The sequence below is a fragment of the Electrona antarctica genome, assembly GCF_951216825.1.
Source record: "Electrona antarctica genome assembly, chromosome: 14".
Lineage (NCBI taxonomy): Eukaryota > Metazoa > Chordata > Actinopteri > Myctophiformes > Myctophidae > Electrona > Electrona antarctica.
Window position 1 is genome coordinate 2,354,478 of NC_136795.1, and position 23,668 is coordinate 2,378,145.

The 23,668-nt window shown below is 44.5% G+C and overlaps 1 protein-coding gene across 1 annotated transcript in view; it reads right to left on the reverse strand.

Annotated features, from left to right (window-relative positions):
* Positions 1 to 5,011: 5,011 nt before the first annotated feature.
* LOC306936280 (ADP-ribosylation factor-binding protein GGA3-like) overlaps positions 5,012 to 23,668 on the reverse strand; it is a 42,809-nt gene continuing 24,152 nt past the window's right edge. The window contains exons 10-16 of the mRNA XM_079519769.1: positions 23,607 to 23,666; positions 22,031 to 22,143; positions 20,173 to 20,336; positions 19,007 to 19,392; positions 16,275 to 16,444; positions 5,505 to 5,615; positions 5,012 to 5,188 (exon numbers count right to left, since the gene is read on the reverse strand). Of these exons, the coding sequence (XP_079375895.1) occupies positions 5,078 to 5,188; positions 5,505 to 5,615; positions 16,275 to 16,444; positions 19,007 to 19,392; positions 20,173 to 20,336; positions 22,031 to 22,143; positions 23,607 to 23,666 (1,115 nt within the window). The 3' untranslated portion in view covers positions 5,012 to 5,077. The remainder of the gene's footprint in view (positions 5,189 to 5,504; positions 5,616 to 16,274; positions 16,445 to 19,006; positions 19,393 to 20,172; positions 20,337 to 22,030; positions 22,144 to 23,606; positions 23,667 to 23,668) is intronic.

A 23,668-nucleotide genomic window follows, 5' to 3' on the forward strand; every position in this document is an offset into this window, starting at 1 on the left:
CGTCCGGGTCACAAGTCTATGATGGAAGTAACGTCCGGGTCACAAGTCTATGATGGAAGTAACGTCCGGGTCACAAGTCGTTGTATGCCAGGAAATAAACCCCATCAGTTGTTTGAGAGGGGTCCCTCAGGGCTCGATACTAGTGTCTTTCTACGTCACTCTACATTAACCCATTTAGACCTGAGGACGCATCTGTGCACACTACGAGATTGTAGATCTGCTATTTTTGAAAAATCGTGAAAACGTTTTAACTCAAATATTTGCTTCTGGGAGGGTCCAGGAACAAAGTATTTTCAGATGGGGTTCCGCAGCCAAATACAGATAATTTCCGGGGGTCTTTGACATACAAAAAAAGCTTGAGCACCTTTCAGAAAACTGTCTGGATTTAGAAGAACTTTTGTAGAATCTGGTCTCATAGATTAACTGGGTTAAATATCTTTGCTGAAAATAGCCGATGGACAAAGTTCACAACGATGACGGGGTTTAAGTGGTTACGGAATGACGAGTCTGGCAAACGTTAAAAAAATAATAATAATAATAATAATAAATAAAATAAAGAACCCTCCCCTTGCCGCATGAGGACATTGTTCAACGTGTTTAGTTTTTTGTACGGTTCTGCAAACTAAAACAATGAGCTAGAACAGCTCACAGTACTGTAAACTAAAACAATAAGCTAGAACAGCTCACAGTACTGTAAACTAAAACAATAAGATAGAACAGCTCACAGTACTGCAAACTAAAACAATAAGCTAGAACAGCTCACAGTACTGTAAACTAAAACAATAAGATAGAACAGCTCACAGTACTGTAAACTAAAACAATAAGATAGAACAGCTCACAGTACTGTAAACTAAAACAATAAGCTAGAACAGCTCACAGTACTGTAAACTAAAACAATAAGATAGAACAGCTCACAGTACTGCAAACTAAAACAATAAGCTAGAACAGCTCACAGTACTGTAAACTAAAACAATAAGATAGAACAGCTCACAGTACTGTAAACTAAAACAATAAGATAGAACAGCTCACAGTACTGTAAACTAAAACAATAAGATAGAACAGCTCACAGTACTGTAAACTAAAACAATAAGATAGAACAGCTCACAGTACTGTAAACTAAAACAATAAGATAGAACAGCTCACAGTACTGTAAACTAAAACAATAAGATAGAACAGCTCACAGTACTGTAAACTAAAACAATAAGATAGAACAGCTCACAGTACTGTAAACTAAAACAATAAGATAGAACAGCTCACAGTACTGCAAACTAAAACAATAAGATAGAACAGCTCACAGTACTGTAAACTAAAACAATAAGATAGAACAGCTCACAGTACTGCAAACTAAAACAATAAGATAGAACAGCTCACAGTACTGTAAACTAAAACAATAAGATAGAACAGCTCACAGTACTGTAAACTAAAACAATAAGATAGAACAGCTCACAGTACTGTAAACTAAAACAATAAGATAGAACAGCTCACAGTACTGCAATAGTCAAAACACTATATTCTCCACCAGGTCACAATGCCAAGGCCTGCTGATAAAAGAGAAAACCCCAACCTAAAACATCACTTGAAGTTAACAATCGACCACATTTTCAGCATTCTAAGCGATATCAGGAGCCGAATCCCACCGGGCACTGTTAGTGTAGCAGAGTGGCTCAGAGCCTGATGGTGGCGCTATAGTGTAGCAGAGTGGCTCAGAGCCTGATGGTGGCGCTATAGTGTAGCAGAGTGGCTCAGAGCCTGATGGTGGCGCTATAGTGTAGCGGAGTGGCTCAGAGCCTGATGGTGGCGCTATAGTGTAGCAGAGTGGCTCAGAGCCTGATGGTGGCGCTATAGTGTAGCAGAGTGGCTCAGAGCCTGATGGTGGCGCTATAGTGTAGCAGAGTGGCTCAGAGCCTGATGGTGGCGCTATAGTGTAGCAGAGTGGCTCAGAGCCTGATGGTGGCGCTATAGTGTAGCAGAGTGGCTCAGAGCCTGATGGTGGCGCTATAGTGTAGCGGAGTGGCTCAGAGCCTGATGGTGGCGCTATAGTGTAGCGGAGTGGCTCAGAGCCTGATGGTGGCGCTATAGTGTAGCAGAGTGGCTCAGAGCCTGATGGTGGCGCTATAGTGTAGCAGAGTGGCTCAGAGCCTGATGGTGGCGCTATAGTGTAGCAGAGTGGCTCAGAGCCTGATGGTGGCGCTATAGTGTAGCGGAGTGGCTCAGAGCCTGATGGTGGCGCTATAGTGTAGCAGAGTGGCTCAGAGCCTGATGGTGGCGCTATAGTGTAGCAGAGTGGCTCAGAGCCTGATGGTGGCGCTATAGTGTAGCAGAGTGGCTCAGAGCCTGATGGTGGCGCTATAGTGTAGCAGAGTGGCTCAGAGCCTGATGGTGGCGCTATAGTGTAGCAGAGTGGCTCAGAGCCTGATGGTGGCGCTATAGTGTAGCAGAGTGGCTCAGAGCCTGATGGTGGCGCTATAGTGTAGCAGAGTGGCTCAGAGCCTGATGGTGGCGCTATAGTGTAGCGGAGTGGCTCAGAGCCTGATGGTGGCGCTATAGTGTAGCAGAGTGGCTCAGAGCCTGATGGTGGCGCTATAGTGTAGCAGAGTGGCTCAGAGCCTGATGGTGGCGCTATAGTGTAGCAGAGTGGCTCAGAGCCTGATGGTGGCGCTATAGTGTAGCGGAGTGGCTCAGAGCCTGATGGTGGCGCTATAGTGTAGCAGAGTGGCTCAGAGCCTCTGCCTGATGGCCTCAATAGTCTAATATCTCCCCCCCGATCCATAGGGAGTTCCCTTTGGTCTAGTGGTTAAGACGTTGGACTTTCACGCGGGAGACCCGAGTTCGAATCTCGGGCGTTACATTAGCAGGGTTACGGGGGTTCTCAAAGCGCTTAAAACCCCATTCTGGGCGGGAACCCGTTTTGGTGTTTTAACTAAGCATTATGTTATACTTTAGCTATTGAAAAATAGCAGATCTACAAGCTTGTAGCGCGCCACCGAGTGGCGCGCTACGAGCTTGTAGGTCTGCTATTTTTGAAAAATCAAACAATTCGGCACAAATCTTTGAATATATATTCTTTCAGAGCGAACGTTTTTTTTTATTTCGACGTCAGGCCTAAATGGGTTAATTTCAAGGACCCCCAGTTTGTTATGCATTGGACCACACGGGTCCGGTTTTAAAAAATCTAAGACCTGCAACGCGACTAAGAGCAGCAAACGAAAGGCTTCATTCACATCGATATGAAAGGAAAGGGGTCAGAAACGGTGTCCAGCGTTATCGGCCCCTCAGCTCTGTCTACACTACAGCAAGGTCACTTTGTGCAGTTCAAACTTCATTAGGTTCCAGCCAAAACTCTCCTGTTCTCTCTAAGCATAATCCTGTTCCTTCTGTACTACTGTGTGTGTGTGTGTGTGTGTGTGTGTGTGTGTGTGTGTGTGTGTGTGTGTGTGTGTGTGTGTGTGTGTGTGTGTGTGTGTGTGTGTGTGTGTGTGTGTGTGCGCAGAAGCTCGTGGCCAAAAGGAATGAATAAATATGGTACAGTTTGGTCCTGTCAGCTTGTCAAACGTGGGTTTGGTGGAGCGTGTTAAAACGTCAATATAAAACTCTTTTAGTGAGCTTCTCAGGCTTGATGCCGTCTAGTACGTTTACCATAATACTTCATCTCACTTTTTAACTAATTATAATGCCTCATTGCCACTCGAGTCTGGCGCCAACCTCTCATGTAATGATGATAGAATGATACATTAAAATCACTTACACAGGCTGTAAGTCAGAGCAAGAAAATACGCAACATTATTTTAGCGCGTCCATCCAGGCGTGTCTTGGTTTAATCTCTGCAAGTGTCACTCTCTCTGGGGCTCCGGTGAACACACAACCACCCCAACATGTGTCACTCTCTCTGGGGCTCCGGTGAACACACAACCACCCCAACATGTGTCACTCTCTCTGGGGCTCCGGTGAACACACAACCACCCCAACATGTGTCACTCTCTCTGGGGCTCCGGTGAACACACAACCACCCCAACATGTGTCACTCTCTCTGGGGCTCCGGTGAACACACAACCACCCCAACATGTGTCACTCTCTCTGGGGCTCCGGTGAACACACAACCACCCCAACATGTGTCACTCTCTCTGGGGCTCCGGTGAACACACAACCACCCCAACATGTGTCACTCTCTCTGGGGCTCCGGTGAACACACAACCACCCCAACATGTGTCACTCTCTCTGGGGCTCCGGTGAACACACAACCACCCCAACATGTGTCACTCTCTCTGGGGCTCAGATGAACACACAACCACCCCAACATGTGTCACTCTCTCTGGGGCTCCGGTGAACACACAACCACCCCAACATGTGTCACTCTCTCTGGGGCTCAGATGAACACACAACCACCCCAACATGTGTCACTCTCTCGGGGGCTCCGGTGAACACACAACCACCCCAACATGTGTCACTCTCTCTGGGGCTCAGATGAACACACAACCACCCCAACATGTGTCACTCTCTCGGGGGCTCCGGTGAACACACAGCCACCCCAACATGAGATGATGATATGTTCCTTATAATGTGGCACCGGGCCTGTACAGTACAGTACAGTATAATGTGGCACCGGGCCTGTACAGTACAGTACATAATACAATGGAGAGTGGTCGTTTAACGCTCTGAGAGTGTAAAAATGGACCTTCACCTAATGCATGTTATATTGATATCATGATATGACACTAGGGTAAGACCGCATCTTATAAGGTCGGCTATAGGAAGGTGACCCCATGTGTCGGGTGGGTGGGTGGGGGGGGGGGGGGGAGTCAGAGTGTGGTGGGAGGCTATAGATGACCCCATGTGTCGGGTGGTGGGGGGTCGGGGGGGGTCGGGGTCAAGGGGAGTCAGAGTGTAGGGGGAGGCTATAGTAGACCCCATGTGTCGGGTGGGGGGGGGGGGAGTCAGAGTGTGGTGGGAGGCTATAGGAGACCACATGTGTCGGGCGGGGGGGGTTTGGGGGGGAGTCAAGAGTGTGGTGGGAGGCTATAGGAGACCACATGCGTCGGGTGGGGGGGGGGGGGGGGGGGAGTCAGAGTGTGGTGGGAGGCTATAGGAGACCCCATGTGTCGGGCAGGGGGAACGTGTCCACCTCCCCCGCCTCGTTGACCGCTCGCTCTCCCAGCGTGAAGTCCAGCTTGTAGCGCAGGCGCACTTTCTCCTGTACACACACGAAAGCGAACACACACACACACACACACACACACACACACACACACACACACACACACACACACACACACACACACACACACACACACACACACACACACACACACACACACACACACACACACACACACACACACACTTTTGTTTGCCTTTGGGAGTTAAGCAGTACTTCTTTGAAAGTGTTCATAGCGGTATGTGGTGTACTGTACTGTACTGTACTGTACTGTACTGTACTGTACTGTACTGTACTGTACTGCACTGTACTGTACATACTGTACTGTATGTAGATTTCCAGTTGATCCTACCTTGGCGGGGTTGGCCAGTAACATGATCTGAGTGATGGAGGCAGGGGGCAGGATGGGGTTAAACGCGGCCAGCTCTGTCCCCGACGGAGGCTGGAGCTTCACCTTCATGGACTGAAGAAGAAGAGTTAAACATAGTTAAACAGTTAAACACAGTTAAACACTTCACCTTCATGGACTGAAGAAGAAGAGTTAAACATAGTTAAACAGTTAAACACAGTTAAACACAGTTAAACACTTCACCTTCATGGACTGAAGAAGAAGAGTTAAACATAGTTAAACAGTTAAACACAGTTAAACACTTCACCTTCATGGACTGAAGAAGAAGAGTTAAACATAGTTAAACAGTTAAACACAGTTAAACACTTCACCTTCATGGACTGAAGAAGAAGAGTTAAACATAGTTAAACAGTTAAACACAGTTAAACACAGTTAAACACTTCACCTTCATGGACTGAAGAAGAAGAGTTAAACATAGTTAAACAGTTAAACACAGTTAAACACTTCACCTTCATGGACTGAAGAAGAAGAGTTAAACATAGTTAAACAGTTAAACACAGTTAAACACAGTTAAACACTTCACCTTCATGGACTGAAGAAGAAGAGTTAAACATAGTTAAACAGTTAAACACAGTTAAACACTACACCTTCATGGACTGAAGAAGAAGAGTTAAACATAGTTAAACAGTTAAACACAGTTAAACAATACACCTTCATGGACTGAAGAATAAGAGTTAAACATAGTTAAACAGTTAAACACAGTTAAACACTACACCTTCATGGACTGAAGAAGAAGAGTTAAACACAGTTAAACACAGTTAAACACTACACTCATGGCTGCCAGTTCACATACTATTTATTTTATTCATTTTCTTTTTTGCCTCGCTGTTTGTTTGTTTTTTGCTTGTCATGGCTGCCAGTTCATATATTTTTTCTTTCCTTTTATTGCCTTGCTATTTTATTTTAGCTAGTCATGGCTGCCAGTTCCCACCTGATGTCGTGTGGGAGTTCAGACTGATCCAGACCGTACTGAATAACTGCTAGCTTACATAATGTCTTGAGGCTAGGACTGAAGTCTAAGACATACAGGTCACCTGGTCTGTTGCATGCTCCAAAGAGGATGACACGATCTCCCATCATGCAACAGCACATCCTATACATCTTAGACGGTCCTTTCCCCTTGGGCTCAACCTTCTTCCAGGAGAATGTCTCTGGACTGAATTTCCACAGATCATTGAGGAACTGGTTACCGTTGTGACCACCGAATATGTACGGCTCTCCATTGTAGGTAAAAGCTGAATGACCATAGCGTCCTTCTGGACGAAGCTGTGCTGAAGGTGTGTTCATCCATTGGTTGTTCTCTATGTCCAACACTCTGATGGTGTTTGACATAGACCTCCAGCCCCCAAATACAAACATCTTTGTCCCGATGATGGTGGCAGAATGATCGTCTGTAGCAGGAGGTTCAGTTCCTCTGGTGTTAATTAAAGACCACATCATTGAGCTGGTGTCCAACTTGTAGATGACATTTGTCCATCCAGTCAGCTGGGTCCGTCCTCCATGGATAAACATGACCTTCCCCAACACACAGGCTGAGTGGTGCAACCTCTCCTCTGGAACAGTACCAGACACCCTGGGTTTGAACCATATGTGGGCGTCGACATCAAACAATTGCAGTAACCTTGGTTAGTCTCCCCTCCCCATAGGTAGACAGTATCTCCAATCAGAACAGCTGTGTGGCCGTAGCGCCAGGAGGGAGCCTCAAGGTGACGTCCTCCTGTTCCAGGGGTCACTGCAGGGGTCAACTCCCTCCAGCGTAAAGACAGTGTGTTGAAGACGAACACTTCAATGGGATCTCTTCTCCTCTTGTTTCTGTCTCCTCCGTCTCCTCCAAAGCAGTAGATCTCGTGTCCGACCACCACAGCAGCAGCCTGGTCCTTCTTCCTATGTTCTCCTTCCAGATGTATCGTCCAGTGAAACATTTCTCACAGCAGCTCCACCGTCAATGAGTGACAACTAGGTTACAGATGAACTTGTCAGGATGAAGGCAGCTCGGTTTCCTGGTTGCAAGTCACTAACTGATGTTTAGTGCATCGGACACGTCTTTTAAAAGAACAACGGTTGTGATGTCATTGCATGATTACGTCATATTGTATAGAGCGGGCCTGTTCTTACATCACAACACTCCATATTTGGGCATGCCTGACAAACGGGTACTCTGACACGGGTACAACGGGTATTGCATAGCCGGGTGGGACATGGATCTCCAACTTCCATCGTTACCGGCTCGGTGCTCTACAGCCCAGCACCGCTCTAGTAGCTAATTATAATACAAAAAAATCACACCCGTGTGAACTGAGTGGTGTAAGGTTTTATATAGCATGATCAGCTGTGGTCTGACGTAATGTCTGACGTAATGAAATCACACCCGGATGTGATTTCACAACTGGCTTTTTGTGTGCAGAAAAAATGAGCATGGTTGCTACGGTCATCCAGTTCACCCGGGTGTGATTTAATTACGTCAGAAATTATTTTGAACATAGCAACCATGCTCATTTTTTTCTGCACACAAAAGCCAGTTGTAGGAGTGGTTTACACCACTCAAAAATCACACCCGTGTGAAGTGAGGGGCACTAATATATTAATGTCTAACTCATGTTGATTAGGTCATGATGATGTAAAACAAACTGTGACAACACAAACATTAAACGCCATTAACAATAAAGAGACAATATGACGTAATGAGGCACATTATGACGTACATTTTCCCTTCATTGTCAATGGCGTTTAAAAAACAAACATTGAACTAAAGACAAACATTAAACCTGTGTATAGGAGGGGCTAGCGCCCCTCAAAAATCACACAGCCAATCAAATCATCACAAATGTCATTCTGGCCAATCACTTTTGGCGTCTTCCCTATTCCCCCCCAGCTATGGGACGTTATCTGCCAGCTAACCGTCATCAACTGTCAGTAAGGGATTCCACAGGGCTCTGACCGTGACTGTCTGACGTTCTGACTGACTTGTTCGTTTATTTGTTTGGGGGAACATTCATTAAACTGTCTGATATGGGTGTTGTTTGGGGGAACATTCATTAAACTGTCTGATATGGGTGTTGGGGGAACATTCATTAAACTGTCTGATATGGGTGTTGTTTGGGGGAACATTCATTAAACTGTCTGATATGGGTGTTGTTTGGGGGAACATTCATTAAACTGTCTGATATGGGTGTTGGGGGAACATTCATTAAACTGTCTGATATGGGTGTTGTTTGGGGGAACATTCATTAAACTGTCTGATATGGGTGTTGTTTGGGGGAACATTCATTAAACTGTCTGATATGGGTGGTGTTTGGGGGAACATTCATTAAACTGTCTGATATGGGTGTTGTTTGGGGGAACATTCATTAAACTGTCTGATATGGGTGTTGGGGGAACATTCATTAAACTGTCTGATATGGGTGTTGGGGGAACATTCATTAAACTGTCTGATATGGGTGTTGTTTGGGGGAACATTCATTAAACTGTCTGATATGGGTGTTTGGGGGAACATTCATTAAACTGTCTGATATGGGTGTTGTTTGGGGGAACATTCATTAAACTGTCTGATATGGGTGTTGGGGGGAACATTCATTAAACTGTCTGATATGGGTGTTGTTTGGGGGAACATTCATTAAACTGTCTGATATGGGTGTTGTTTGGGGGAACATTCATTAAACTGTCTGATATGGGTGTTGTTTGGGGGAACATTCATTAAACTGTCTGATATGGGTGTTGGGGGAACATTCATTAAACTGTCTGATATGGGTGTTGTTGGGGGGAACATTCATTAAACTGTCTGATATGGGTGTTGGGGGGAACATTCATTAAACTGTCTGATATGGGTGTTGTTTGGGGGAACATTCATTAAACTGTCTGATATGGGTGTTGTTTGGGGGAACATTCATTAAACTGTCTGATATGGGTGTTGGGGGAACATTCATTAAACTGTCTGATATGGGTGTTGTTTGGGGGAACATTCATTAAACTGTCTGATATGGGTGTTGTTTGGGGGAACATTCATTAAACTGTCTGATATGGGTGTTGGGGGAACATTCATTAAACTGTCTGATATGGGTGTTGTTTGGGGGAACATTCATTAAACTGTCTGATATGGGTGTTGGGGGGAACATTCATTAAACTGTCTGATATGGGTGTTGGGGGAACATTCATTAAACTGTCTGATATGGGTGTTGGGGGAACATTCATTAAACTGTCTGATATGGGTGTTGGGGGAACATTCATTAAACTGTCTGATATGGGTGTTGTTTGGGGGAACATTCATTAAACTGTCTGATATGGGTGTTGGGGGAACATTCATTAAACTGTCTGATATGGGTGTTGTTTGGGGGAACATTCATTAAACTGTCTGATATGGGTGTTGGGGGAACATTCATTAAACTGTCTGATATGGGTGTTGGGGGAACATTCATTAAACTGTCTGATATGGGTGTTGTTTGGGGGAACATTCATTAAACTGTCTGATATGGGTGTTGTTTGGGGGAACATTCATTAAACTGTCTGATATGGGTGTTGTTTGGGGGAACATTCATTAAACTGTCTGATATGGGTGTTGGGGGAACATTCATTAAACTGTCTGATATGGGTGTTGGGGGAACATTCATTAAACTGTCTGATATGGGTGTTGGGGGAACATTCATTAAACTGTCTGATATGGGTGTTGGGGGGAACATTCATTAAACTGTCTGATATGGGTGTTGTTTGGGGGAACATTCATTAAACTGTCTGATATGGGTGTTGGGGGGAACATTCATTAAACTGTCTGATATGGGTGTTGTTTGGGGGAACATTCATTAAACTGTCTGATATGGGTGTTGGAACATTCATTAAACTGTCTGATATGGGTGTTGTTTGGGGGAACATTCATTAAACTGTCTGATATGGGTGTTGTTTGGGGGAACATTCATTAAACTGTCTGATATGGGTGTTGGGGGAACATTCATTAAACTGTCTGATATGGGTGTTGTTTGGGGGAACATTCATTAAACTGTCTGATATGGGTGTTGTTTGGGGGAACATTCATTAAACTGTCTGATATGGGTGTTGTTTGGGGGAACATTCATTAAACTGTCTGATATGGGTGTTGGAACATTCATTAAACTGTCTGATATGGGTGTTGGGGGAACATTCATTAAACTGTCTGATATGGGTGTTGGGGGAACATTCATTAAACTGTCTGATATGGGTGTTGTTTGGGGGAACATTCATTAAACTGTCTGATATGGGTGTTTGGGGGAACATTCATTAAACTGTCTGATATGGGTGTTGGGGGAACATTCATTAAACTGTCTGATATGGGTGTTGTTTGGGGGAACATTCATTAAACTGTCTGATATGGGTGTTGGGGGAACATTCATTAAACTGTCTGATATGGGTGTTGGGGGAACATTCATTAAACTGTCTGATATGGGTGTTGTTTGGGGGAACATTCATTAAACTGTCTGATATGGGTGTTGGGGGAACATTCATTAAACTGTCTGATATGGGTGTTGGGGGAACATTCATTAAACTGTCTGATATGGGTGTTGGGGGGAACATTCATTAAACTGTCTGATATGGGTGTTGTTTGGGGGAACATTCATTAAACTGTCTGATATGGGTGTTGTTTGGGGGAACATTCATTAAACTGTCTGATATGGGTGTTGGGGGAACATTCATTAAACTGTCTGATATGGGTGTTGTTTGGGGGAACATTCATTAAACTGTCTGATATGGGTGTTGTTTGGGGGAACATTCATTAAACTGTCTGATATGGGTGTTGGGGGAACATTCATTAAACTGTCTGATATGGGTGTTGTTGGGGGGAACATTCATTAAACTGTCTGATATGGGTGTTGGGGGAACATTCATTAAACTGTCTGATATGGGTGTTGTTGGGGGGAACATTCATTAAACTGTCTGATATGGGTGTTGTTTGGGGGAACATTCATTAAACTGTCTGATATGGGTGTTGGAACATTCATTAAACTGTCTGATATGGGTGTTGGGGGAACATTCATTAAACTGTCTGATATGGGTGTTGTTTGGGGGAACATTCATTAAACTGTCTGATATGGGTGTTGTTTGGGGGAACATTCATTAAACTGTCTGATATGGGTGTTGTTTGGGGGAACATTCATTAAACTGTCTGATATGGGTGTTGGGGGAACATTCATTAAACTGTCTGATATGGGTGTTGTTTGGGGGAACATTCATTAAACTGTCTGATATGGGTGTTGTTTGGGGGAACATTCATTAAACTGTCTGATATGGGTGTTGTTTGGGGGAACATTCATTAAACTGTCTGATATGGGTGTTGGGGGAACATTCATTAAACTGTCTGATATGGGTGTTGTTTGGGGGAACATTCATTAAACTGTCTGATATGGGTGTTGGGGGAACATTCATTAAACTGTCTGATATGGGTGTTGTTTGGGGGAACATTCATTAAACTGTCTGATATGGGTGTTGGGGGAACATTCATTAAACTGTCTGATATGGGTGTTGTTTGGGGGAACATTCATTAAACTGTCTGATATGGGTGTTGGGGGAACATTCATTAAACTGTCTGATATGGGTGTTGGGGGACATTCATTAAACTGTCTGATATGGGTGTTGGGGGAACATTCATTAAACTGTCTGATATGGGTGTTGTTTGGGGGAACATTCATTAAACTGTCTGATATGGGTGTTGGGGGAACATTCATTAAACTGTCTGATATGGGTGTTGTTTGGGGGAACATTCATTAAACTGTCTGATATGGGTGTTGTTTGGGGGAACATTCATTAAACTGTCTGATATGGGTGTTGTTTGGGGGAACATTCATTAAACTGTCTGATATGGGTGTTGGAACATTCATTAAACTGTCTGATATGGGTGTTGGGGGAACATTCATTAAACTGTCTGATATGGGTGTTGTTTGGGGGAACATTCATTAAACTGTCTGATATGGGTGTTGGGGGAACATTCATTAAACTGTCTGATATGGGTGTTGTTTGGGGGAACATTCATTAAACTGTCTGATATGGGTGTTGGGGGAACATTCATTAAACTGTCTGATATGGGTGTTGTTTGGGGGAACATTCATTAAACTGTCTGATATGGGTGTTGTTTGGGGGAACATTCATTAAACTGTCTGATATGGGTGTTGTTGGGGGGAACATTCATTAAACTGTCTGATATGGGTGTTGTTTGGGGGAACATTCATTAAACTGTCTGATATGGGTGTTGTTTGGGGGAACATTCATTAAACTGTCTGATATGGGTGTTGGGGGAACATTCATTAAACTGTCTGATATGGGTGTTGGGGGAACATTCATTAAACTGTCTGATATGGGTGTTGTTTGGGGGAACATTCATTAAACTGTCTGATATGGGTGTTGGGGGAACATTCATTAAACTGTCTGATATGGGTGTTGTTTGGGGGAACATTCATTAAACTGTCTGATATGGGTGTTGTTTGGGGGAACATTCATTAAACTGTCTGATATGGGTGTTGTTTGGGGGAACATTCATTAAACTGTCTGATATGGGTGTTGTTTGGGGGAACATTCATTAAACTGTCTGATATGGGTGTTGTTTGGGGGAACATTCATTAAACTGTCTGATATGGGTGTTGGGGGAACATTCATTAAACTGTCTGATATGGGTGTTGGGGGAACATTCATTAAACTGTCTGATATGGGTGTTGTTTGGGGGAACATTCATTAAACTGTCTGATATGGGTGTTGGGGGAACATTCATTAAACTGTCTGATATGGGTGTTGTTTGGGGGAACATTCATTAAACTGTCTGATATGGGTGTTGTTTGGGGGAACATTCATTAAACTGTCTGATATGGGTGTTGGGGGGAACATTCATTAAACTGTCTGATATGGGTGTTGTTTGGGGGAACATTCATTAAACTGTCTGATATGGGTGTTGGGGGAACATTCATTAAACTGTCTGATATGGGTGTTGGGGGAACATTCATTAAACTGTCTGATATGGGTGTTGTTTGGGGGAACATTCATTAAACTGTCTGATATGGGTGTTGGAACATTCATTAAACTGTCTGATATGGGTGTTGTTGGGGGGAACATTCATTAAACTGTCTGATATGGGTGGTGTTTGGGGGAACATTCATTAAACTGTCTGATATGGGTGTTGGGGGAACATTCATTAAACTGTCTGATATGGGTGTTGTTTGGGGGAACATTCATTAAACTGTCTGATATGGGTGTTGTTTGGGGGAACATTCATTAAACTGTCTGATATGGGTGTTGTTTGGGGGAACATTCATTAAACTGTCTGATATGGGTGTTGGGGGAACATTCATTAAACTGTCTGATATGGGTGTTGGGGGAACATTCATTAAACTGTCTGATATGGGTGTTTGGGGGAACATTCATTAAACTGTCTGATATGGGTGTTGGGGGAACATTCATTAAACTGTCTGATATGGGTGTTGTTTGGGGGAACATTCATTAAACTGTCTGATATGGGTGTTGGGGGACATTCATTAAACTGTCTGATATGGGTGTTGGGGGAACATTCATTAAACTGTCTGATATGGGTGTTGTTTGGGGGAACATTCATTAAACTGTCTGATATGGGTGTTGGGGGAACATTCATTAAACTGTCTGATATGGGTGTTGTTTGGGGGAACATTCATTAAACTGTCTGATATGGGTGTTGTTTGGGGGAACATTCATTAAACTGTCTGATATGGGTGTTGGGGGAACATTCATTAAACTGTCTGATATGGGTGTTGTTTGGGGGAACATTCATTAAACTGTCTGATATGGGTGTTGGGGGACATTCATTAAACTGTCTGATATGGGTGTTGTTTGGGGGAACATTCATTAAACTGTCTGATATGGGTGTTGGGGGAACATTCATTAAACTGTCTGATATGGGTGTTGTTTGGGGGGAACATTCATTAAACTGTCTGATATGGGTGTTGGGGGAACATTCATTAAACTGTCTGATATGGGTGTTGTTTGGGGGAACATTCATTAAACTGTCTGATATGGGTGTTGTTTGGGGGAACATTCATTAAACTGTCTGATATGGGTGTTGTTTGGGGGAACATTCATTAAACTGTCTGATATGGGTGTTGGGGGAACATTCATTAAACTGTCTGATATGGGTGTTGTTTGGGGGAACATTCATTAAACTGTCTGATATGGGTGTTGGGGGAACATTCATTAAACTGTCTGATATGGGTGTTGGGGGAACATTCATTAAACTGTCTGATATGGGTGTTGTTTGGGGGAACATTCATTAAACTGTCTGATATGGGTGGTGTTTGGGGGAACATTCATTAAACTGTCTGATATGGGTGTTGGAACATTCATTAAACTGTCTGATATGGGTGTTGTTTGGGGGAACATTCATTAAACTGTCTGATATGGGTGTTGTTTGGGGGAACATTCATTAAACTGTCTGATATGGGTGTTGTTTGGGGGAACATTCATTAAACTGTCTGATATGGGTGTTGGGGGAACATTCATTAAACTGTCTGATATGGGTGTTGTTTGGGGGAACATTCATTAAACTGTCTGATATGGGTGTTGGGGGAACATTCATTAAACTGTCTGATATGGGTGTTGTTTGGGGGAACATTCATTAAACTGTCTGATATGGGTGTTGTTTGGGGGAACATTCATTAAACTGTCTGATATGGGTGTTGCGTGCCTGAACATCATTTGTGCGTCATATTGCGTCAAGTCACACTCAAGTGTGACTTGAGTGATGCGGGAACTGAACATTATCTGCAAAGAAAACATTTGAACATGTATTATTTGATTTTGGGTTTGGTTTCACTGTTGAACACAATACACTGCTCAGTGGTAAATGAAGTCCTCTGTCTGTGTGGGTTTCCTTTATGATTCTGTATGGTATTATTGTGTGTCTACTGTTTGTTCCAGGGGTTGATATATTTATTTGTCTATCCCTTGTACGGTGGTTGGGGCTGTGATTATTTGACCTGATTTGTCAGACTGGGTCTCTGACTGGCACCCCGACGCGAGCTCGCCCCAACAAACCGCTACAAACCGTTGCTCCGATACGCGCCAACCTCTGCACAAAAACTGTTAACACCTTGCTTGCCCGGACCTATTTAATCCATTACTAAAATGTGCCCATCATTTATAGCGCCCGGACCACTTTTACCGGTGCACCGGAAGTTGTTGTGAATGTCTGTGTAGCAGCTAACAATAGCCACACCACTCTAGAGTCGATCGACAACAACGGGAGGTAAGAATAAATCTATCGCGACTAGCGACTGGACCGCGGAAGGCCGTCAAACACAGGATTTTTTTTCAGAATTAGACGGGATGATTTAGATCGGGAGTTATGAACGTTTTAAGATTTTCGTTTTCGTCAGCTAAACAGGCAGGGAACATTTTCGATGACGTGTCACTCTTGCGCGTCATCGAGGATTGGGCAACAAGCGCTTCTAGGCTGTGGAGCGATGCGATCGGTTTTGATATAATTAATCTCCGTCCTATTTATTTTAATCTTGGGCACTTGACCATGACCTTGAACTTGACGGAGATCTCCGATCTCCGGCCACTGCACCCCCTGCAGTGGTGTGGAACATGTGTGTCGAATTTGAAGTCGGTGGGGCGAACGGTTCTCGAGTTACGTGGATTACAGACAGACAGACGTACGGACAGACGTACAGAGACTTGGTGCATTAATAGATAGATTACAGTCATTAATTAGCATTAAGACATGTCTCTCCTCACCTTGGGCACGGCCGCCTGCAGTACCACGTGGTGGACAGGCAGGGGCGCTGTGTTGAGCATGGACACCACCATCACCAGGACGTCGGGCCGGGCGGGGGGGCAGTCCGAGGCGAAGTTCAGCAGCACGCGGACGCCGTCTTTATCGTAGGCCGTCACGGGCAGCACCCGACCTGGGGAGACAGACAGCAGGCACAGCCAATCAGAACCCGGCCTGCAGCAGGCACAGCCAATCAGAACCCTGCCTGCAGCAGGCACAGCCAATCAGGAATAGGGCATTATGCACACGGAATAACTCCGCCTTCTTCCAGGCCCGTTCCCTATAGAGCGTCGTAGTCCCGCCCCCTACCATGGACCAGGAAATGAATCCCAATGCATTTTCCTCATAGACATTTCAAAAAGTATTTATTTAAAGACGGTTACGCCGCGGACAAAGCCAACTCGAGTCGTGACAACACAAACAATATTTTGGACCAAACAAATAATTACAAAGAAGAAAAACAACAAAAAAAGCGTTTTTTTCTTCTTTCTAATTATTTGTTCGGCCCAAAACATTGTGTTTGTTGTCATGATTTGTCACGACTCGAGTTGGCTTTGTCCGCGGCGTAAACGTCTTTAAATAAATACTTTCTGAAATGTCTATGAGGAAAATGAACGGAGAATCATTTCCTGGTCCATGGTAGGGGGCGGGACTGTGACGCTCTATACTTACTTCACAGGTTTTACCGATGATACTAATGGAGGAGGCTCTGTTCCATTCTGGTCAAACAGAGTCAGTGTTAATGATACTAATGAAGGCTCTGTTCCATTCTGGTCAAACAGAGTCAGTGTTAATGATACTAATGAAGGCTCTGTTCCATTCTGGTCAAACAGAGTCAGTGTTAATGATACTAATGAAGGCTCTGTTCCATTCTGGTCAAACAGAGTCAGGGTTAATGATACTAATGAAGGCTCTGTTCCATTCTGGTCAAACAGAGTCAGTGTTAATGATACTAATGAAGGCTCTGTTCCATTCTGGTCAAACAGAGTCAGTGTTAATGATACTAATGAAGGCTCTGTTCCATTCTGGTCAAACAGAGTCAGTGTTAATGATACTAATGAAGGCTCTGTTCCATTCTGGTCAAACAGAGTCAGGGTGCTGCTACTGTGCATGTTGGCTCACTGGAAACACTCTGCTACCCCTGTGGGTCTCAAAGTGTCCTTGAGTGGGTTCCAAATGGCCCCGTACGGGTCTGCAACTCTGAGAGTGTACAAATGGAACTAAATGGACCCGTAAGGCTCCATTTGGTTATATTTGTACACTGTCAGTCGACTACTATTATTATAAATGTTCACAGACTACCTTTTTTCACTGTCGAAAGCTAAATTAAAAAAGTCAGAAAAACTAGGACTTAGATGATTAAAACTATGAGTAACAGTGCGTGAAAAGAGGAGTTAACGGACAATTATGGGCACTAGATTTGCCCGTAAACCTCAAGTTTAGCAGCCATATGTGACCAGATTTGACTGAGAGACTGCCATCGCGCAAATTACAGCTTTTCACCAGAGGAAAACCTTTTTTTTTTTTTTGTAATATGAGTTAATAGCACAGGCAGACTCTTCACATACTAGAGCATGTCTGAAATAAGTGTCAGAGCTGAAATCGACATGTAAATATGAAGTAAATGCCCAAATATGTAGCTAGGTGTAATGTTAGAGTTAGAGACCACAGAAGTGAACCTTTCAAGCCTGTTTTCTCAACTCGCTGTTTTCTGCAAAACATTACTCTATAAACCATATCTCCAAAACTGGTGGGTCAAACTGAACAACCAATATGTCAATTTGAAGCTATGATTCCCTGCTTTCATATGACATGAAAAAACGAAAATTCAAAAAAATCCAATGGCAGTCCCTCAGTCAAATTTAGTCACATATACAGTAATATACGGTAATATACAGGTGTGATGGTACAATTCGGGAGTTTACCGGAGTTTGTTGGAAAGTTTAACGGGAGTTTCCTGTAATATACACATCCGTATTCCATGCTTTTTGCACAGTGATATATACATTGACAATTGTCAACAAATAAAAACTAGGAGAAATGGAAAGTTTATTCTTGGTTGCCGTGTCCCGCTCTGAAAATAGCCGATCTATAAGCTCACAACACGATGAGCTTGTAGATTGGCTATTTAGATAAATAAAATCTGGCATTACAGCGCCATCGTGGCCCGCCAAAATAAATTTTGGTCGCCTAAATCAACCGTGAATTTAGTTCTAAAATCTTAACAACGAAGCCCGCCAGAACCGTAGTATACATTTCCAGGGTTTATATTCTTAAATCGATGTTTTGATCCGATCAAATTGTTAGCTGCCTCTCGTTAGCATCACAGTCAACCGCGGCCATTTTGAAGATGCGCGCGCATTCACTTGCACTCTATGGGCTGCTTTCAATGGCCTGTATCTCCAAATCGGCGCAATGAATGTCGTTTCTGGTGAAAACCAGGTTTTTCAACGGCCGACAGCAGGCGCTGTGATACTCGCGGTCGGGTTTTTCCACCACCGACCGAGAGAACAACAACCGGTCAAGACACCACACACAGCATTTTGTCATTGGATATTTGGCTCTTCAAAATAAGTGTTACGCGCGATAAAACCTTGGCAATGCGCGATAGATACAGGTAGATTAATTAATGCTGGCGGCCAGACGGTTAAAAAGACAAATTAAAGTTCTGTCAGAAATGAAGGGCGATGCTCACTGGGTCTGATGGCCTCCAGGGGAACGTGGACGCTGCCCAGGGAGATCTCTGGTCCTCTGGCGGGGCTGCTGCCCTGCTGGGGAGGAGGAGGCCGGTGGCACGGAGACCCCGAACACTGGAACAACGGGCTGCCCGGAGCCGAGGAGCCCAGGACGTGGGCAGCCGAGGGGCCCAGGCCGTGGGCAGCCGAGGGGCCCAGGCCGTGGGCAGCCGAGGGGCCCAGGCCGTGGGCAGCCGAGGGGCCCAGGCCGTGGGCAGCCGAGGGGCCCAGGACGAGGCTCTTGCCGTGGGGGTAGATGGCGGGGGAACTGGGCATGGTGGACGGTGGCATTGCTGCCGCTCCCATCCCAAAGCTGCTGCCCACGGTGGGCATCGGACTGGGTAAACTGTAGAAGATATAAATGACGTGAAAGATGAACAAAACGAGCCAGCCCTTGTGTGGAATGTGAGAGTTAAAACTGAACATTGAGTTTTTTTGATCGATGGACAATTGGACATTGTTCAACTAATAATAATAATAGCTTGTTTTATTACCAGAAACACATAAATAGCTACCCCGGAATGACCATTTCAGGTCTGTAAAGCCCTGACCACACCAAAGGGTCGAGACGGTTTTAGTGTCGTCCGTGTGATACGTCTTGTTGCACGTTGACGTACATCGATGCACGTTGTCCCAAGTGATTCAACACATGGAATTCAATGGCCCAAACCACACCAAAGGGTCACCATGCAACTCCTTGCATGGTGGTCGGATGGTAACAGCAAGGTTGCCTGTTCGAACCCGGGCTCCCCCAGGGTTAGTGTCGAAGTGTCCTTGAGCAAGACACTGAACTCCACATTGTTCCTGATTGTGCTGGTTGGTACCTTGCATGGTTTCAGCCGCCATCGGTGTATGAATGTATGTGTGAATGGGTGAATGTAATGTACAATCTATGTAAAGCGCCTTGGATAAAGGCGCTATATAAATGCACCAATGGTGACTGACTGAATGGATAGTCCATTAGTCCGTATCAGGTCTTGTGGTGACTGACTGAATGGGTAAGTCCGTACCAGGTCTTGTGGTGACTGACTGAATGGGTAAGTCCGTACCAGGTCTTGTGGTGACTGACTGAATGGATAGTCCGTACCAGGTCTTGTGGTGACTGACTGGATGGGTAAGTCCGTACCAGGTCTTGTGGTCTCCCAGGTCCAACATGGCCAGGTCCTGGAGGTCCTGGAGGCTGTGTGTCTGTGGGGGGGCGGGGCCGGCCTGGGGCAGCTGAGCCGCTGGGAACGGAAGCGGACCTGGAGCCGCAATGCTGCCGAACAGGTCCACACTGGGCTCTGTGGCCTGGAACACAACACGGAAGAAATTATATGATTCTATTATTTTCAAATAATGTATGGACCCTTACGGGCATTTGTACATTCTTACATTCACGGGTCCATTTGGACCCCTGGTGGGCCACGGGTCCATTTGGACCCCTGGTGGGCCACGGACCACACGTTGAGAAACAGTGCATAACACGTTAATTAGAGACGCTCCGATCTATCGGTCACCGATCGGTGATCGGTCAATCGGCCTCCAAATGACTCGATCGGTAATTTACCCTGTCTGGACAAACCAATCTTTTATACCATTATACCAGTGGTATAGAGCGTCGCAGTCCCGCCTCCTACCCTGGACCAGGAAATGAAACCCAATGCATTTTTCCCATAGACATTTCTTAAAGTATTTATTTAAAGACGGTTACGCCGCGGACAAAGCCAACTCGAGTCGTGACAACTCATGACAACACAAACAATATTTTGGACCAAACAAATAATTACAAAGAAGAAAAACAACAAAAAAAGTGTTGTAACCTGCCGTTTTTTTATTTTTTCTAATTATTTGTTTGGTCCAAAATATTGTTTGTGTTGTCATGAGTTGTCACGACTCGAGTTGGCTTTGTCCGCGGCGTAACCGTCTTTAAATAAATACGTTAAGAAATGTCTATGAGGAAAATGCATTGGGTTTCATTTCCTGGTCCAGGGTAGGAGGCGGGACTGCGACGCTCTATAAAAGTGAGATATAGGGTAGGTGCCCTCACAAAAACATGCAGTAATCCTGGTCTCTAAACTGCCTCCCCCTGGCCAGCCGGGGCGCCTGATGGAGGGGAAAGGAACTGGTCGGAATAACGTGTTCCTTCCACGCGCTACGTCCGGCCAGGGAAATTCCCCCCCCGTCAGGTGAAAAGAAGCAGCTTGGACTCCTCATGCATAGAAAGAGGCATGATGTCAGTCCGCTGCCCCCCCAGGTTGGCAGAGGAAGTGCGCCCAGGATTACATTAGATCATTGGCACTGGGTGAAAAAACTGGGTTACAAAATCGTGGGATAAAAATTATAAAACAATAATTAAAAAAAAAGTGAGATATATAATATAATATCATTTTACATCTTTGTGACTAAACATTCTCCCCTTCCTCCCAACACACCTTTTGACGTTTGGGTTTTTACGTTATTATAATTTTGGAAATATTCAAATTGTCCCCTTACGGTATCGGCCAATCATGAGTAAAACAATTGGTGATTGGGATCTGTCCCAAAAAAACATCCCTAACGTTAATCACGCTGTTATTAAACAGAAGTACCGGAATTTATGACGTTGACTCTTTACGAATCTGTTCACATTCTCCGGGAATGAAACGAGTGTTGTGATTGGTACAAAAAAAAAGAAGGGGGAAATACATAGGACGGAAGTCCCGCCCCCATCCCCTATAAACACTCTCTGACCAGGCTGTTCTCCTCGGAGACGAGACGAAAAGCATGGTCACGAGGCTACGCGTTAAATGGTTCCAGTACTAGGGGTGTGCTGAAATATCGATATGGCGATATATATCGATACGTCCTCCCGCGATAAAAAAATCGATATTGATGAAATGTCATACAATATATCGATATATCGCAATATATCGAATATCGTGATATTATCGTTATCGAGGGCCTAATATCGCGATATATATCGTATCGTGAGGAACCCATATCGTCCCACCCCTATCCAGTACCTGTAAGGAGCCCATGTGATTGGTCAGCTCGTTGAAGGAGCTCCTGTGATTGCTCAGCTCGTTGAGTGTGGGCGGGGCCTGGCTGCTCAGTGAGGGGACCGGGTCGTTTAAACCTGAATGATAATTAAAAATTCAGTGTGTGAAGTGAGGGGCGCTCTTATCATCATACATCGCCATGCATCATAATACTGTACAATGTACATCAATCACATTCCGAGCTCAGCCAATCAAATCATCACAAATGTCATTCCGGTCAATCACTTTTGGCGTCTTCACTTTTCTGCCCTCACTTTTATCTTCAATATGTACTTTGCTCAGCCAATCAAATCATCGCTATGGGGTGGTCAGCCAATCAAATCATCGCTATGGGGTGGTCAGCCAATCAAATCATCGCTATGGGGTGGTCAGCCAATCAAATCATCGCTATGGGGTGGTCAGCCAATCAAATCATCGCTATGGGGTGGTCAGCCAATCAAATCATCGCTATGGGGTGGTCAGCCAATCAAATCATCGCTATGGGGTGGTCAGCCAATCAAATCATCGCTATGGGGTGGTCAGCCAATCAAATCATCGCTATGGGGTGGTCAGCCAATCAAATCATCGCTATGGGGTGGTCAGCCAATCAAATCATCATGTTTATGTTCACACAAACAGACAAATACGGGCAAAGGAAGGTCTAGCGGTAAGTGATTTTTTTTAAAATTAAAATAAATGTTAAATATCTCTATAATGTATAAGTAATCATTTCTATATAGTGTGTAAGAGCCATTTACTTTCTATCCATTTCTTTTCTATGCTTTTTATTTCTATAATTGACGTCACGGTCAAGGCCAAGGTGTTGGCCTTGTCTAGGCTATATGAGGGAGTGGCTTACAAAGCACAAGTGCTACTGAAGAGAAAGAGGCAACAGTTTGTTGACTGTATCATGAGAACAAAGGCTGTTGATAATCTCATTGTTTAACCTGCTGAAGTGACGGTAAATAAATACCATTGAATTCAAAACGAAGTCAACGTTTATTTGGTCATCAGTTTTTGTTTTTTATTATATACACGTCTAAACTAGATCTCGCTTTCAGTAACCAGTGTCAGTTCAGGACTGACGCTACATAGTGTTTGTTCAGTAACAGGGTTACAGTAAATAGCTCTACATTCTGACAGTAATCAGCGGTAAAATAAAAATCACACCCGTGTGAACTGAGTGGTGCAAGGTCTTATATAGCCTGATCAGCTGTGGTCTGACGTAATGTCTGACGTAATGTCAGTGACCATGCTCATTATTTTGGGCCCCACGTACAGGTACACACAAACACGGATACAAACAAAGCTGGTTGTTGGAGTGGTTTGCACCACTCAAAAAAGAAATCACACCCGTGTGAACTGAGTGGTGTAAGGTCTTATATAGACTGATCAACTGTGGTCTGACGTAATGTCTGACGTAATGAAATCACACCCGTGTGAACTGGGTGATGATAGCAACCATGCTCATTTTTTGGTACGAACAGACACGTAAACTAACAAAGCCAGTTGTAGGAGTGGTTTACACCACTCCAAAAAAACAAAAAAACTGATCAAACACCTAAGGACAGCAGCTCATCGTCCAATAGGAAGAGGGCAGCCGAGGCCCTGTCGTCGCCGTCG